The 19,154-nt window shown below is 34.8% G+C and overlaps 1 protein-coding gene across 2 annotated transcripts in view; it reads right to left on the reverse strand.

The window, feature by feature from the left end:
* tup (LIM1_Isl and LIM2_Isl domain-containing protein tup) overlaps positions 1–19,154 on the reverse strand; it is a 128,229-nt gene that overhangs the window by 29,091 nt on the left and 79,984 nt on the right. For both annotated transcript variants that reach the window (XM_072531507.1, XM_072531506.1), the window contains exons 2-3: positions 9,119–9,311; positions 1,868–2,175 (exon numbers count right to left, since the gene is read on the reverse strand). In XM_072531507.1, the coding sequence (XP_072387608.1) occupies positions 1,868–2,175; positions 9,119–9,311 (501 nt within the window). The remainder of the gene's footprint in view (positions 1–1,867; positions 2,176–9,118; positions 9,312–19,154) is intronic.

Here is a 19,154-nt window from a genome sequence, read left to right on the forward strand (position 1 = left end):
TTTTGGGAAATATGCTCAATTATTCCAAGTGTTAATAAATAAGTAAACTAGAAAGAGGCCTAAATTCTGCACAAAGTTGTTCAAGTACTTTTTTTATTTTTTCAAATAAAGGGTGGGGGAGAGTGGGAAAGTATTTGTGGATAAATAACTATAACTTTGGTTTGGATTAACCGATTTTAACGAAATTAGTGTCATTAGAAAGAGTGTGGATGAATTAATTTATATCTACTATAAAATAATTAAATTTAGTTTTAATTCTTATAGGTAGAGGGTACTTTCAAATTAAAATTTGTTTTTCTTTAAAATGTTTAATGGAAACTCCTATTTATTGTAAATTATAATGGAACTGGATTAAATTCGTAACAAAATGGCGCAAACCGCTAGTTAATAGCTTTTGTCGAACTCGAGATATGAATAAAAACGTATAAACATAAGTAAGTATAGTATTGACTCACCCTGTATTATAAATTAAATTACAAAATAAGTCAGCAGGCAAAATTTTTTTATAGCAGAGGAATCTTAATGTTGATACCTATTTTGACTATTGTTATTTCATATGATTAAAAATAGTTTTTTCGAAACTAAGTAGGCTACGAGAATGAATTTGACGGGGAGTTCATATTGTTTATTTATTGACAGCAGTCAAAACATTGTTAAGAAGTGTTATATTATAATTCGAATTGAAGATTGCACTTTTTTCAATAGATATTAATATTGGTAATGAGTATATTATGAGTATAGTATATCAGTATATCAAATGCAGAATTGTATATGATTGGAGTTTATTTCGAATGTCACCAAAATGCCGCTATTACCTCACGTATATATTCTGTAAGATATCCTGACAGGAGGCATTATCACAAAGAAGTATTTGAAAGAAAGGCAAGAAGATTAAGAGAAATTGGTAGTTTTCATCGTCCTTGTTTTAAACGACCGACGTAGTAGAGGTATGACCGAAGATAATTAAATCAATGTTTTTGCTTTAATTTAACAGAATCCACATATAAGTAGTCGGCAAATCTCTATAGAATTAAACATACCCCAAAACTACTGTTCTAAGGATTTTAAAATATAACAGGTTGGTTTTTCATATTATAAAGTGAACGTTTAGGTCAGAAACTTGGAATTCCCTTTAAACTTTAGATTCAACTGTTATTTTAATATTCCGATAAAACGGCAACACGACGCTTTTATCCGTTTCTTAAAAATTCTTATGCACGATTTATCTTGTAAAACAATTGTGGATTTTTCAAGATTTTTTGAGTTGTAGTAAATATAGTGGTTTCTTTTTCACCAATATTTGTTGTTATGTTTTTTAGACTGCATCCTTATCATGTAGTTCTCCACCAAGCTTTACATGAGAGAGATTTTGATGCAAGGCTGAATTACTGCAATTGGATGTTAGGTCTGCTAGAAGAACAACCGCATATCATGTCAAAGATTTTGTGGACAGACGAGGCTACGTTTAATAGTGTGGGTGGTGTTAAGCTGCATAATATGCATTATTGGGTCGAAGAAAATCCGCACTGGATACATGAGGTGCATGGAACAAATTTTGGATATCTCTGCTGTGGAAACTGTGGAAAAACTAAAATTCTCTTTAGACGAGTTAAAAAAACACTCCCGACCTATTCCACAATTTCAGGACTCTCCTTTCAATATATATATATATATATATATATATATATATATATATATATATATATATATATATATATATATATATATATATATATATTCTATAAGAAACTGGACTTTAAACTTTTTAGTTACTAAGATAAGAGACAAATTATTAGAGACGATTTTAAGATGATCTATAAAATGTTATAAACGAGAATCTTAGAGAATAAAGAATTTAGAAACTTACCAGACATACATCCCAATTCTGTTGAATTACTGTTATGATTATTATTACTCAAACTGGTGTTATTGTTACTTTCCGTACCGGGCGTGTGCCCCGATGTAGGAGTGGACGTCTTCTCCATAGCGTCGTGGTCTTCTTTACAGTAGAGAATGCCGCCGTCCCTCAACGCAAACTCGTCACCGGGCACCAACTGCCGGGTGCACGCCCGACACCTAAAACACTCTATGTGGTATATTTTGCTTTTGGCTCGCATCACAAAGTCACTTTTGCTAAAAGATAGTCCACATTTGTCGCACTTCGTACCGAACAGCCTGAAACAATAGAAAATATTTTAAGATAATGAATTAGGGAAAATAGCAATACCAGACATAATTGACACATTCGGAGAAAATACAATAAACAACAACTGACATATAACAGCAAGTTAAAAGAAAAAAGTTCAAAAATAACAATATTTTTATTGCTCTCTTAGTGCCTGTTTCATTTGTAGATTCTTGTTCTGATTTCTTGTTCTTCTGGCTCTTTTTGGCTTTGTTCTTTTCCCTTATCATTTCTTTTATTTTCTCATTAATATCTCTAAATCTTTCCATGTGAATTTCATGTACTTCAGTAGTGTTATTTCTTAGTTGCTCTTTTATAATGTTTTCTAGTTCTAAGACTTTTTTCTCTATTTCTTGTGGATTATCGATTGTAGGAACGTTTTCAATTCCTATGCTCACTAGTCGTTTGAAGTTTGACCATTTTGATTTCTTTCTTTTCCTTATTATGTTACCTTCTTTCCATGAATCTATTTCTAGGAGTATGGGGTTGTGGTCTCGTGATCGTTCTTTTAAGGTTCGGATCTATGTTTGTAGTCCTAGGTCTCACTACTATATCCAAATGGGTATGGGTTGGTAGAGCATTTCCTGGAAAGTGGGTTGGTTCGACGGATCCAATTGACTTTTTTTGGCCTTTGGGAGCTGTGCCCATTAACGCCTAACTAAATCTACCCTACCATAAACCAAGACTATTACCAACCTAATCGAGCAATCAAGGATAGTGAAGGGAAAAAACAACTCTTCACACCCAGGTCGTTCAGGGTGACTAACCACAGACTAAGTAGACCTCCCAATTGCCATGGTGTCTTCCGTTTTCACTAGATAATTATTAATATTTTTTCGGTTCTGTTTGTAGCTGAAATCGTTCTAGTTATGGGATCTGGCGATTAGGTCTCCTATTATTATGTACTATAAGGATTCAGGGCAGGGAACTTTATTTACAATAAGATTAGAACATGATATGGTATTATCTCTATTTAGAATTTTTAAAACTCCGCCTGCAGTTTTTTTGGGTGCTCGACAGAACTGTTGCCGGTCCCACGCCCGGATAAAGGAGGAGGGTATCTACAGTCAGTTTAGCACCCTACTGATAAACTTTAAAACCATAAAGCTCATAGAAAAAGGATTGTGCCTCGGAACAGGAATGATTTCATTACGACGACTAACGCAAGAACGAGGATAACGAATTTATGGAAAACGAGAAATACATATGCTTCGCATCGGTACTTGGAGCACACACAAGAGAGCAGGAAATTACAAAAGAGCTTGTAGAAAAAAATATATGTGCACAAGAGACGAAGAAAAAAGGAAAGGGTCAAATTATGCTAGATGACTATCTGATGATTTGCAGTGGTGTTGCGAAAGAAATCAAAGCCAAAAACGGAGTCGCCCTGTTAGTACACAGAAAATTTTTACACAGACAGTACAGAAAGTACAAAAATGTAAATATACCTCTGAAAGAATAGTAAATGTAAAAGTTAATCTATACACCAGGGAACAGGGATACCATCACAAGGAAAAACTATATGTGATAACAAAACACCAGAATACACCACAAAGATAAAAGTCGAAAGCTTATAGGATCATTCCACAAGATACCTATTCTAAAAAACCGAAAATAGCAGAAACGCATATATTAGGTACAGAAAGTGATGGAGTCGAAGAAATCTGGGCAAAAACTCCATGGTTTTGTACAGAAGTGAAGAAAAAATGTAAAGAAAAGAAAAAAGCTTACCTGAAATACATGTCAAGCAAAACACAAGAGGCATACCATAATTACAAGACAATTAGAAACGAAACACATGCACTAGTAAGAAAAATAAAAAATGATCACTGGGAATGCCTTTCGAAAGAAATTGAACATGATTTTTACGGTCTGCAAAAGGAAATATGGCGCTTCATAAGAGGTCAAAGAACGGAGGTAAAGGAACTAATAGAACCAAAACACATAGAAAAAGATACGTGGATTGACTACCTAAACAAGCTCTATGCAGAGGAAGAACAAACGACGCTAGAACCGGAAACACCAGAAATTACCACAATTGAAGAACTTAACATAAATGTACAGGAAGTTCAAAAAGTACTTGAAAACCTGAAGAACAGAAAAGCAGCAGATGAAGACGGGATACCAAACGAATTAGTGAAATATTGTAGAGTAGCACATACAAAGGTCGTCCTGGGGGTTTTGAGTTAGAGTGTAGTTGGAGGTTGCTTGAGATGGTCTGGCATCTGTATCTAAATCAGATGATGGGGATGGCTGTTTATCGGTTTGTGTTTAAACAATCCTTTAGCGGGTGATAAAAAAATATCAAACATGAGATTAAAGAACCGTTTATACATAAACCGATAAACAGTTCGCTCTGCTTTGAACAGTCGTGTATATAAACCGTTGTAACCTTCTGCCATAAAAATTCTACTATTATGCATTTCCAAATCGAATGTAGAACATTTTTTTTTTTGTTAGTGGGCTAAACATATCTAGATATATTAAATATTCAGCATATATTAAATATTCAGTATTCTAGATATATTAGATATTCAGCAGAATCGGAATTCACTCATAATTCCGGTCTGAGAAAAATATTTGTTGGAAAACTTGTAAAACAACTACGTTCAGGGTCATACTTGCCTAATTATATAATTTTGAAAATTTCAGAACGATATGCGATATTCAACGTCTTTTGCCAACATTCGTAGGGGTAAAAGTCACAATGTTTACGTTGGCGCTGCGGCCAAGACTATACCCGTAGGTGGGCCAGGTGTTCCTTCTTCTAACCTTTGACTGATTTCGTTGTCGATGTCCCAAAATATTAGGTGTCGGTAATGTTTATCCAACACTACCGCACACAGAGGGTCGCGGTTTTGACAGTTTGACGCATCCGGCTTGTTTTTCTTCCGCTGTTTATCTTATGCTGCTCAGATTTTTTTCTTCTGTAGGTACGAGTATTCGTATCGTATTGCCACGATCCACATGTGAAAATATTGGAAAAAATCGAACACCGCGAGGAAGTCTTGTAAATTAGTTTATATTATTTTACAAATTAGATTACTGAATGACGTTTTTATATCTGGAAATCATTACAAGATATATAAAATAATATAAAAAGAAATTTCTTTTTTTTTCTTATATAAGGACCTAGGTTTGTTCTCCTCTGATCTTAAGGCTGTAGACGTATTTGTGACAATGACTGCCAGGTATCTCGACAACGTTTTAATGATAGTAGTCTGATACCTGTTATAAATCCCTTGCTATTATACTAGTCCTTTACGATCCATTCGTGCAGTATGCCAATTATTCCATTCCTCTCTTCTCTGTCTTTTCTACCGTACGATATCATGTATTTTACAGGATTTCTTATTTGGTTATTTGGTATGCTACCCTTTTATATTTTCCCAGCAATTGATTTCAATTCGGAAATGCGGAATGGTATAATGAATGCTGAACTGCAGTAGAGGAAAAAAGGCAAGCTAAGCTTAACCAACTTCAAAGAAACACAAGAAATAGCAGAGAAATTTATAACTAAAACAGGATACAAGCAACTGGAATATGCAGAAGAAAAAAAAGAGAGGCTTTGAAAAAACAAGTACAAGAAATCCTAGAACATAACAACAGACACGAGAGCAGAAAATTCTATAAAATAACAAAAGAAAGCACACAGTCGTTTAGACCAAAATTGACAATATGCAAAGACAAGGACGGAGAACTACTAACAGAGACACAATAAATTATAATGAGATGGAAAGAATACTTTGAGGAAAATCTAAATGCAGACAATGGAAATGATCAAAACGAGACAATATATTTTACGGCGGAGCTGCACATTGAAAATCCGAGTTATGAAGAAGTAGTTAAATAATAAAGAAACTAAAAAACAGTAAAGCGCCAGGAACGGACGGAGTTTTGGCAGAATTGTTGAAATATAGAGGACCCGAACTCTGGGGAAGAATCCATTACCTGATAAAGTTGGTATGGACCAAGGAGCAAATGCCGGAGGAATGGGCAGTTGGTCTTATCCAGCCAATATATAAAAAAGGAGATAAGAGGGAATGCCAGAATTACAGACCAATTACATTGCTAAATGTAATATATAAAATCCTTTCTGGCATTATCTACACTAGATTGTCAAAATACTCCGAAAATATTATTGGTAATTAACAAAATGGATTCAGACCAAATAGAGCCACTACAGACAACATATTCATACTTAGAACAATACAAGAGAAAGCTTATGAATACGACATACGACTTTAAACAAGCTTTTGATAGTGTGAAAAGAGACAAAACGCTGGAAGACCTCCGAAATCTATGTATATCAAAAAATATATTAACCTCAAAAAAATGACGTTGCAGGGTTCAAAAGCCGCAGTTATAGTAGATGGAGAACTGTTCTCCCTGTTTGACATCAACATGGGGGTGAGACAGGGAGACGCACTTTCAACCATGCTGTTCAACCTAGTTCTTGAAGCAGTTATCAGAAAAACCAATGTAACCGGCCATATACATGAAAATAATATAGCAATAGACAACTATACCTACTATTGAACGTGTGAAAGACTTCACATATCTGGACACAGAAATCAATCAGAAGAATTCCGTAAGTACCGAAATTAATGCACGTATTTCCAGTGGAAATCGTACATACTATGCTAATAAAAGACTGATGACATCGAAATTATTAGACAAAAACACCAAGATGACTATCTACAGAACTTTGATTAGACCAGTAGTAACCTATGGTTGTGAAACCTGGGTAATGGCGAAAAAAGAGGAAGCCCAACTCAGGAAATTCTAGAGAAAGATACTGAGAAAAGTATATGGACCGGTGCAAGAGGAAGACGATACATGGAGAATCAGGAGAAACGACGAGGTTAATGAACTGAATGAAGGGTATGACACTGTAAGATTTGTGAGAAGTCAAAGACTGTTATGGATGGGTCATGTTCAGCGACAAGAAGATACGAAAACGACAAAGAATATGTTACAGTGGAAGCCGGTAGGAAGGCGGAAAAAAGGAAGACCCAGGACGAGATGGTTGGATGACGAATATGACAATGGAGGAGAAGAGCCCAAGAGAGATCTGAATGGAAGGATATAGCCAGACAGGCAAAGACCCATCCAGTGTTATAATACCAAAAGAAGAAGAAGAATTGGTTTCAATCCAGGCTCTCATTTCTGACATTCTTTGATGTTGGACTACCTTATTCCAATATTTGAAAAAGAAAAGAATTAACTTGAAATTTATTTCTTACATTATGATTGAACACTTTATTAATTTTAAAACTATTTACATTGAAGAAACATTGAAAATGTACACAGTCGAAGTATTGACAATAATAAAGTTATCAATCGTGTTTTTGCTGACCCTATATTTATATTTATATGAAGATGTACCAGAAGTCCTTCCGGAAGAAATAGAATCGACAATTACAAAAATGAAAAGCGGTTAAGCAGCTGGAATAGATGGTATGACAGTGGAACTGCTTAAATATGCTGGCAAAAAAACCTGGAAATTCTTAGCAGGCATTAAGATCAAGATGCATACCAGCCCACTGGATGCATTCTCATTCATAAGAAAGGTAGTAAAGAGGATATTAAAAACTACAGACCTATAAAAGTCTACTAACAATCGTATACAAGATATTCACAAAGATCATCAACAACAGATTAACAAACGCATTAGATGCTGCACAGTCGAGAGAACAAGCTGGCTTCAGAAGTGGATCCAGTACCATTAATGAGTAGAGCTAAATAATATGAAATACCGCTAGCTAGCATTAACCTTCATAGATTTCGAGAAGGATTTCGATTCGATATATCCCAAAGCAGTAATAGAAGCTTTGACCAACCAATGCATTGACAAACCATACAAAGAGACTTTAGCAAATATATACAGACAAGCAAAAGCTAAGGTAAAAATTTATGAAAACACTCCAGAATTTTCCACTACCAGAACGTCCAACAAGGAGACGAAATATCACCAAAGCTCTTCACTGCAGTTCTAGAAAATATATTCAGCAAATTGAACTGACAGAACAAGGCATATCAATTGATGGAGAATACCTGAGCCATCTAAGATCTGCAGACGACATCGTGCTGATTGCTAATAATCCTGCAGAACTATAAGAACTTAAGACCTAAATGCAGCTAGCAATAAAGTTGACCTAAAAATGAACTTGACAAAAACAAAAACGTTTTTGTCAAGTTAGTGGATCGAGCTATCGAACAAGTCGAGCTAATGGATCTCCAAGATGTAATAATAAACAACACTGCACTTAATACAGTAGACAAGTATGTATACCTGGGACAATTAATACATAAATCTGGCTCCTTACCATCTGAAATCAAGAATGAAACTGGCTTAGGCATGTTTTAGTAGAAATGCAGTTATCTTCAAATCGAAGATGCCACTCCAACTTAAGAAAAACGCATTCGATCAGTGTATACTAACAATCACGACATTAGGCTGCGAAATTTGGACACTTTGGAAGGTCAGAAAGCCAAGGTATTCACAGAATTAAATCTTTAAAACGGCAGTGAGCGGGATATTTAGCGTGAAAGAGGAGAACTGACAATAGAATTATACTGTGGGATCCAAGAGGCATCAAGAGACCAAGAGGACGTCCAAATTTAAGATAGGTTAGGACTATCACATAAGGAAACAAGTCAGTACAACATTGCACAGAAAAGCAAATATTAGACAATCGTGGAAAGAAAAATGAAGAATGAGAGCTATATCTCGTGTTTGACTCCGCGTTAAATAACTTTGGTTTCTAGAAAAAACATTGTTTTGACAACGTTTCGGTAAAGTCACGTTTGCCATTGTCAGATTATTTCTGATTCTTCCAAATGTTCAAAGACAATTTATTCACCGATATCAGTTCCCATATTTAACAAACTGTAACTAATGGTATAGGATGCTGTAAGTTTTGTTCTTACCTTACATAGTCCACTTTGCAGTAAGTTTTTCCATCCCTAACAAAACACGTACACGATTCGTCTAAAAACCTTTGGCACTCTTGGCACTTCAAACACGCCGCATGCCACTCTAGATCCGGAGCCACCCTCAGGATGTATTGGTCGTGGATTTGGCCACCGCATCCTACACAATGGCTGGTCCTTCGGTTTTTTTCTGTAACAAAATGGCATAATAAGTACTAATTAATAATATATACTTGTGTTTTGTAGAATTTAAAAAAGCCTTTGATACGTTGAAACATTGAAAGCTTGTTGAAAGTATTTCCAAAAGCGTTGAGAGTTACTAGAAGATTGTAATATATTCGTCGATAAAGAAATTTTGTATTACTATGCTGGTTTGATAAGTAATCTCCTTCACGGATTAGAGGAAAAGAATTCTAAAAAGTCTAATGTTTTTAGGTATACATGTCAAATTTTTAGCGCGATACAGCCATTAGTATATTTTTGACAGCTGCGTAAAGTTGACGTGTTTGGAAACAAGACGTATATGGAGAAAAACGATTTTCGATCTACCATTAAACATTATTATTTCAGAAATAAAACGAAGAAAACAAAAGAAAATCTTGATAAATATTATGAGACTAATGCTCCTTCGAAATGCACCGTCAAATTTTGGTTTCGTGAATTTCGTACTCAACGTATATCTACATTGGGTGAACCACGTACTGGACGACTCTCCAATGCAGTTATATCAGAAAATATGAAATGAAATGGTTTTAGTTAATCGTAAAGTGAAAGTGTGTGAATTGCAGAGGTCACAAGAATTAGTATAGAGCGCATTGGTAACCGTTGAAACCTGTATCCATCCACTACTACATACCAGAGAACCGAATAAACGCTCAGAAGTGGACTGAAACCAGCAAAAGTGCTCTGAAGCGGCTAAGAGTGGCTCAATGAGTCGAAAAGGTTTGGGGATTGCAAATGATCTTCTACAGACAGACCTCACCAGTTCATTTAAATCAAATAAAATCAAATCAAATTCTTTATTTTCTTTCTGACAAACATAGTTTGTATAGAATTAGTCATAAGTATACATTGCTAAAAACTAAACACTAAACTAGACTAAACAAGACATGAACTGAATTTAAAAGCTAAATGAAATACAGGTAATATCTAAGATCTAAAAAATTCTTCGACTGTATAAAACACTTTTTTTTTACTCGTTTTGCTAGTGACACTACTATTACCTGCAAAGATCATGATCTTAATGCAACCATAGAAGCATCACAACGAGCACAAGTTAATGCAGAACAATGGTTTGCAGCAAATAAATTGCTTCTAAACCTCAATAAAACCAAAACTTTGATTTTTTCAACAAGGCACCTTCCTTCCGGGGATGCAGACAAACAAATAACATTTTTGAGGGTTTACTTGGATGCTGGACTGTGTTGAAAAGCTTATGTAAGGTCCCTTGTTGCTAAATTAGGATCTAAAACTTTTCTGATGAGAAGACGTTCTGAATGTGTATCTCAATTCACTCTAAAACAGGCATATTTTGCACCATTCACACATCAGCTATACAATTTTGGCATGGGGTCACAGTGCTGGATCCAAAGATATCCCTCGCATTCAGAGAAGAGTGGTAAGAATAATTGCTGGCTTGTTCTATCAGAATTAATGTCGGCAAGTATTTCTGGCACTACACATACTAACTCCACCTTCACTATTTATTCTAGAGAGTATTGCTCATGTAAAACAAAATATAGATCGGCATCAAAGACATGAGGATATACAACAATATGAAATCTGGAATAAGCATGCCTTAATGCTATCTTACACCAGGCTCCAAAGAAGTAGGGACGGACTAAACTCTTATGGTATAACATTGTACAAGAAGCTGCCTTCTGCAATTACTGAATTACTAAATTTACAATTTAAAAAATAATCAAGAATTTGCCGATATCGTTCTCGATCTTGCGCAGCATGTAATAATTCATCTGCTGATAAGCCAGTCCATTGACGAAGGTCGCTGCCACAACGTCCCATCTGTTGTGGCAGCGACGAACTTTTTTAATTTTAACTTTAATGTTTGAAACTGCGTCAGGGATTGATGAATCCTATTCTTTTTATATCTGGGAACCCAGAGTGTAATGTTTGTCTTAACTAATGTGTGCATTATTTTGTATTATGCCTTATGTTTACTATATGTTAGTGATAGATGTTATGTAGCGTTATAACTGCTACATTGCCTGCTTTCTTTCTTATGTTAATATATTTCGTTAATTCTATTCTCCAATTTCCATATCTTCTGTCATAATTCATATTCTTCTATATCCTCCATTGTATCTCTTATTTTTCTATATATTTTCTCAGATATAGATTGTATCAGAATTATGTCGTTACTTAATTGATTCATTATTCTCTCTTCATTTCTACTGGTATTTGGTATAAAAACCAGTTGGCGTTCAAATCTATCTTCTTTATATATATATTTCAGTATGTACCTTTCCTATTTTCTTAATAATCATCATTTTTATCTTTTACTCAAGTTTCTAAAGAATGAATTTTATTTTCATCTCTATTTCTGTTACTTTGGAACGAGAGGTGCCATCTTTATTCTCTGTTTAGTTTAATGCTAGTGACAAAGACTCCTTTTTGTTGACAATTTTGACTTTTGTAAAAGTACAATAACCAATTGTTGTGTCGTCTCCTGAATTAGGAGTCAACTTCCGGGATACATTTCTCAGGTGGGGGTCAAATTATATTAACATCCAGAAGACCAACCGGCCTGAGAATGGCACTATCATTCCGATAGGAGAGTTGACTCCAGGGCAAGAAAATCCACAGCTAACAACATGGCTTGCTAACAACCATAGCAGAAAAGACCAGGATAAAACCTAGGATTTGGTGACAAGCATTTGTCCTTACTATAATGTAACACTGTAGCAAGAAGTCGAATAATTTTTATTTAAATTCAATATCATATTTAAACATGTATTTTTCTGTCATTTTTTTTTAATATTTTAATAAACATGTGTTAATTTAACTGTGTATTGTTTCTTCTTTTTACTTGTTTGCGTGTGTTGCTCCAGAGTAGGCCATATTCACGTCCTGAGTGAGCTAGCCAGGGAGTGTTTCGTGTAACGTCTAATGTAACAATTTTGCAATTGATACATTAGGGGTTATGACGTTAAAAATTGGTCCCAACGGGAAACGATTTGTCGCTCCAACGTTGTTAGTGATGTTAGTCAGGTTGTAGCAGCAAACTAAGGTTTGCGGTTACAAGTTGACAACAGCAGCTCAACGTTGGGATGTTACAAATTGAGCCTCGAAGGGTTACAAATTGGCACCCAATGAATATTCGTTGGCACGTCATAGATTGACGTCCAATGAATGTTCGTTGCAACGTTACAAATTGATGCCCAACGTTACAGTTATACTTTCTACTCATATTTGTGAACCGATATTTTATACCATTGTTTTACGTAGTAAGTACTTTATTGTATCATCATCATCATCATCAGCTTTACAACCCTGCGTGGGTCCTAACCTCCTCAAGAATTTCTCTCCAGTCGTCCCTATCCATCGCCTTTCTCCGCCAAGCACGTATTCCTGTATTTCTCATGTCTTTATCGATGATATCATTGATATCATATTGTTCTGGGTTTTCCTCTTCTTCTCTGGCCAATGGGTCTATCAAGGAGCGTTTTAAAAGCTGAGTCAGTTTGTTCCATCCGCATTACATGCCCTATCCACCTCAGACCTACTATCTTAATATATTTTACGATATCTGGTTCCTGATATATTCTATAAAGTTCGAAGTTGTATCGTCTTCTCCAGACTCCATTGTCATTCACTGCTCCATAGATTCACCTTAGTACTTTTCTTTCGAAACATCCTAACATGTTTTCATTACTTTTTGTTACAGTCCAGGTCTCTGAATCATATGTTAGGACTGGGCGTATTATTGTTTTGTAGAGTTTTATTTTTCTATTTCTCGATATAATTGTGGATTTAAGGAGGAGATTCAGCCCAGAATAGCATCTGTTGGCCGTGCAAATTCTGTGGTTTATCTCTGCGGTAGTATTATTTTCAGTGTTAAGGAGCGCTCTCACGTATACAAATTTGTTCACTGCTTCGATGACGTCGTTTTCTATAACAAGTGGTCGTAGTATTTATGGTCGCGTGCTTATTGTCATCTACTTCGTTTTGTTGGTGTTTATTATTAAACTCATTTGTTAGCTGATGCTTTTAATGCTGCATATGCCTCTTGTACAGCGTTTTCCTTTCTCCCAACAATATTGATATTATCAGCTTAGGCAAGGATTTGCACTGATTTATTATATATTGGTCGGTCAGATAGCTAAGCGGGCTAGGCGGCCGATTCTCATTCGCTTCACTGTCGAATGGTTCAGTGGATGTGGGTTCGAGCCCCAGCTCGGTGTACAGAAAAATAAAAAAAAAAAGTCTAACGCAGCAGTTTAAAATTCTAGACGAATCTGCGGCTTAGACTAGAATATGCTGGTGTCTGATCGGTCTATGGTGGAACAGTACGGCAAGAGATAAGGGCTTGCGGCTCGGTGATACTCCTCCATAGATCCTTACCAGAAGGGCGTGGCGCCTAAATACCGGTGTATATATATTATATATTGAACCAATAGTTGTATTATGTGACTTACATTACTTTTTCCAGAGCCAGATTGAAAAGTATACGGGAGAGAGAGTCTCTCTGGCGCAGCCCGTTACTTGTTTTAAACGGTTTAGACAGTTCCCCCTGAATTCGGATTTTACATTCAACTTTTTCAAGAGTTAGTTTTGTTAAATTTACCAACTGATTTGGTATTCCTAGCTCTTTCATTGCTTTGAACAATTCTGTTCTATTTACAGAGTCGTAGGCTGCTTTGTAGTCTATAAATATGTGTTTTTCAAGAGTTAGTTTTGTTAAATTTACCAACTGATTTGGTATTCCTAGCTCTTTCATTGCTTTGGACAATTCTGTTATATTTACAGAGTCGTAGGCTGCTTTGTAGTCTATAAATATGTGATGAGTATCAATGCCATATTCCAGTGTTTTTTTAAAAATTTGTTTCAGGGTTGCAATCTGATGAATTTTCGATTTACCACCACTGAAACCAGCCTGGTATTTTCCTACTATCACAGTGGCGCACCCGGGGGATTAAACCCCTCCCCCCAGGACCCTATTCCGAAGCTGTTACTCACAAATTTTAAGGACTCAAAATGGAGATAGCATAATAAAAAAAATATTTTCTACGCTGCATTTAGAAGCATAATTCCTCTATGGTTAGAGCACACAAAGATATCTCATTTTTTGTGTATGGGGCAAAGTATTCCAATATTCCAATCATTAACTAATTAACTAACTAATAATTTTGATTGGCTAGCTTGGAAAAGGTAAAACTATCAATAGCCAATATTATTTTGCATTATTGGACAAATTGAAGCAGGAACTCAGTGAGGACCTGGTCCATATGCAGAAGAACATAAAAGAAGAATATAAAATTCACGAGTTGGGCATGCTTTCTCATCCAGCTGATTCTCCCGATTTGGTCTCCTCCGATTAGTATGTGTTTCCAAAAACAAACGCCTATTTTGCAGAGCTTACAGAATCGTATTATTCAGACCGCATAAAGAAGTTGAAAAATCTCTCAGATACAAATAGTGTGGTTGTACGCTCTATATTATCTCGTTTAACTTCGCATTGTCTCGATGGGTGTTCCCCATCTCGAACGAGAATTCCCAAACATCAAGTTCTTTGCTGTTGTTTCAGTCAATCATTTTAAAGCTAGACGACAGACCACTATCATGAATACTACTTCTTTCAATGACATAAAACGCGGTTATAGATCTGTAATCAATTAAAATCATATTACTTTCAGCAATAAACTGGACATAAAAGTACAGTAAAACATCCATAAGCACCGTGTAATTTTAATTTTACCTTTATTTAAACTTTATTGAAATCTTACGATGCTGCAAATATGGTTTTTATTGTCTATTAGGTAGACTATCACTCTCTATCCTGAGAAAGATCATTTAATACTAATAAAATGTTATCTGATTAAATGGAACTGTTAAAGAAGAAAGCGTAGATACAGCCGAATCAAATTATGCAATTAAAATAAAACACGACATTTTTGTCCACGAAAATATGCAGTAAACTTTAATGAGCGCTAATTAAGGCAGTATACGAGTGGAGTTTGAGTATTTATACAAATTTTATACAAACGCCGTAAAAACATGAAATTGCTTTATAAAAATTGTATGACAATATCGTAATAAAATGACAGAATAATGGAATGTATTTGTACTGTAAGCTTTTAATTAGGAGACTATGCCTGAATAGAAGATAGAACGGAAAAAAATATACGGAAAATTACTTGTCAAAGTCGTCAAACCTGTCAATTTTGTGATCAATAGCTCTAAACTTTCTTTAAACTTTTGTAATGCTCTAGGTAATTGAAATAACCCTGTTGTTCTAGTGGATGGTCGTCAACTACTATCTGTTATTTATTATTTTATATGCAATAACTTTTTTATCGATTTTTTCATTTTTTTTAATGACTTTGAATTATTGATCCATTCAGCCACGATATATAATAAATACTGTTTGCTACAATATTAAATATACGGACAAATACATATGCACACATATACACACTTATGCACGCACATACATATATAGGTATTGTTAAATAAAAATAAAAAAAATACAAAAAGGAAGTGGAAACATTAAATTGGCCTCTATTTATACTCTTCATTCAGGGCAAGATTTTTTCATAAAGAAATTCTTTGAAATTAAAAGTATTTTAAATCATAGTATAGCGTCTGAAATAATTTAAACCGGAAAAACTCGAAACAGAAGAAGTCAGAATGGCGACCTATCAAGAACAAGGAAAGATGTATTGAATAGGTGAGCGGAATACTTTAAATAGGCACCTGATATAGAGGAAAAAAAAAAAAACTGGAAGACGAAAGAGATGAGGTGGGAGGAACAGAGGAGAAGGAAGAGGAACCACCAACAATTATTGAAGTTAAAGATGCAGTTAAAAAACTAGCCAGAAACAAATCACCTGGAATAGAGAATCTCCCAGCTGAGCTATATAAAGAAGGTGGCCACGACATAATGGCATTACAGTAGATTATAAAAGAAATATGGACACATAAATCCCTCCCTAATAATGGAATACTTTGCATCATACACAAAAAAGGAGATATCTTTGAATGCTCTAATCACAAAGGAATTACGCTTCCAAATGCAGCGTATAAAATATTTTCCACAGTACTATGTCACCGTATGGCACCAAATGCAGAACCGATAGTAGGAAAATACTAGGCTGGTTTCAGAGGTGGTAAATCGGAAATTCATCAGATTGCAACCCTGAAACAAATTTTAGAAAAAACTCTTTTAAAAACTTCAAAACAATGAGAGAGCTAGGAATACCAAATCAGTTGGTAAATTTAACAGAACTAAACTGTCTGAATCTTTTAGAACAAATAACGGACTGTGCCAGGGAAATCCTCTCTCCTGTATACTGTTTAATCTGGCTCTGGAAAAAGTAATACGTATGTCACATATCACAACCATTGGTTCAGTATATATTAAATCAGTGCAAATCCTTGCCTATGCTGATAATATCAATATTGTTGGGAGAACGAAAAACGCTGTACGAGAGGCGTATGTAGCATTAAAAGAATCAGCTACAAAAATGGATTTAATAATAACACCAACAAAACGAAGTATATGAAAATAAGCACGCAACCAGTAATCCTATAACCACTTGTTATAGAAAATAATGTCATCGAAGCAGTAAACGAATTTGTATACCTGGGAATTTAACTCTGAAAATAATACTACCGCAGAAAAAACCTCAGAATTTGCACGTCCAACAGATCCTAATTTGGGCTCAATCTCCTCCGTAAATCCACAATTATATCGAGAAATACAAATAAAAAATAAAACTGTACAAAACAATAATACGCCCAGTCTCGCCCAGTCCTAACATATGGGTCAGAGACCTGGACTCTAACAAAAAGTAAAAAAAATGTTGGGATGTTTCGAAAGAAAAGTACTAAATAAATAAATAAATAAATAAATTAATAATAGCTTTATTACCCAACAGTTTCCCATTTCTAGGGTAAAAATTTAAGATACATTTTTAATTAGTATACAATCATTAGTAGGTGATACAAAAATATCAAGTAAAAAAATAAGTGCAAAAAATAAGTAGGTGAAAAACAAAATAAAGAGTGAGAACAATATAAATTAAACAAATCACTACGTATATAAGAAATAAAAAAAAATACACAAAAAAAAATTAACAATCTAATGTACTCCATAAACCAGTGCGGTATCAACCAGATGATTAATTGAGCATGAGAAAATATCACAATGGTTGCATATTTTGTTATAATTATTGCACATAATAGGTATAAATGGGTGACTTCAGTAACATATTTGTTCTCGCACGTGGACAAGTAAACACTATAGTCGACCCTGAAGTAATTCTTGGCACATTAAATCTAATTTGACCTAATATATCACTGCAGTCAATACAGTTGTGTAACAACTTATATAAAAATGAAACCGAAAATATAATTCTTCTTAAATCTAAACTTACAATATTAAACCTGTTACATAACAAATCGTAATCATAACCATGGACAGGATATACTCCATCAACCTTAAAAGCTAAATATTTTAAAAGTTTCCGTTGTACCTTTTCAATCTGTTGCATATAGCATTTATAAATGGGATACCAAATTAAGCTACAATATTCTAGTTTTGTTCGCACCAGCGATAGATACAGCAGTTTAATCGGTCTTATATCGCTAAAATTTCTACAGTTTCTGATGATAAAACCGTACATTTTCATAGCATCGGATACTTTCTGCTCAATATGGTTGTTAAAGGTTAATTTTGAATCAAATATAACTCCTAAATCTTTAATGCTATTACATTTTTCAAGATCTGACCCCTGAATTACATAATTAAAATCAACCTTATTTTCTCTTCTAGAGTAACTTACTACTTTACACTTATTGACATTAAGAAAAAGTTTGTTTTTTACACACCAAGTATCTATATAATTTAGATCGTTCTGTAAATCTATACAGTTAGCAATTGTTTTAATTTCACAGTATATTTTAAGATCATCCGCAAAACACAATTTTCTGTTATTGATATCTAAAAATAAATCATTGATATATAATAGGAACAACAATGGACCTAAATTTGATCCCTGTGGAACACCGGATGTAGTACAGATTAATTCTGATATGAAACCACTAAGGTGAATCTATGGAGCAGCGAATGACAATGAAGTGTGGAGAAGACGATACAACTTCGAACCTTATAGAATATTTCACGAACCAGATATCGTAAAAGATAGGACGTTTGAGGCGGATAGTGCATGTAATGCGAATGGAACTAAATGACCCAGCTAGAAAAACGCTCCTTGATACCATTGGTCAGCGAAGAAGGGGAAGACCCAGAACAAGCGTTTACATGCCTGCGTTAGGATCCACGCAGTGATGTAAAGCCAGAATGATGATGATGAAACTGAAAACAAATAGAAATTTTTACACAGTACATTGTATAGAAAAAGGTGTCATCATCATAAGTGGCTCGACAATCCGTTGTGGATCTTGGCCTGCTCACAAAGAAGTCGCCACTCCTGTCGATTCCTGGCAACTTCCCTCCATCTTCTAACCCCTAGAATCTGTAGGTCTTCTTCCACTTCATCAATCCATCTCATTCGTGGTCGTCCTCTGCTTCTTGTGCCCTCTGGTTTTGAAAATGTTAATCTCTTCGTGTATTCGTGATCTGACATCCTAGCAATGTGTCCAGCCCATCTAAGTCTCTGCACTTTAACGAATTTCACAATATCTGGATCAGTGTATAACTGATACAGTTCAAAGTTGTATCTTCGACGCCATAGCCCATTTTCATTTACGGCCCCAAAAATATTTCTAAGAATTTTTCTCTCAAAAATACCAAGAAGTCTTTTATCATTTTGAGATAAGATCCACGTTTCAG

This window comes from Diabrotica undecimpunctata, chromosome 5 (genome assembly GCF_040954645.1).
Source record: "Diabrotica undecimpunctata isolate CICGRU chromosome 5, icDiaUnde3, whole genome shotgun sequence".
Taxonomy (NCBI): Eukaryota; Metazoa; Arthropoda; class Insecta; order Coleoptera; family Chrysomelidae; genus Diabrotica; species Diabrotica undecimpunctata.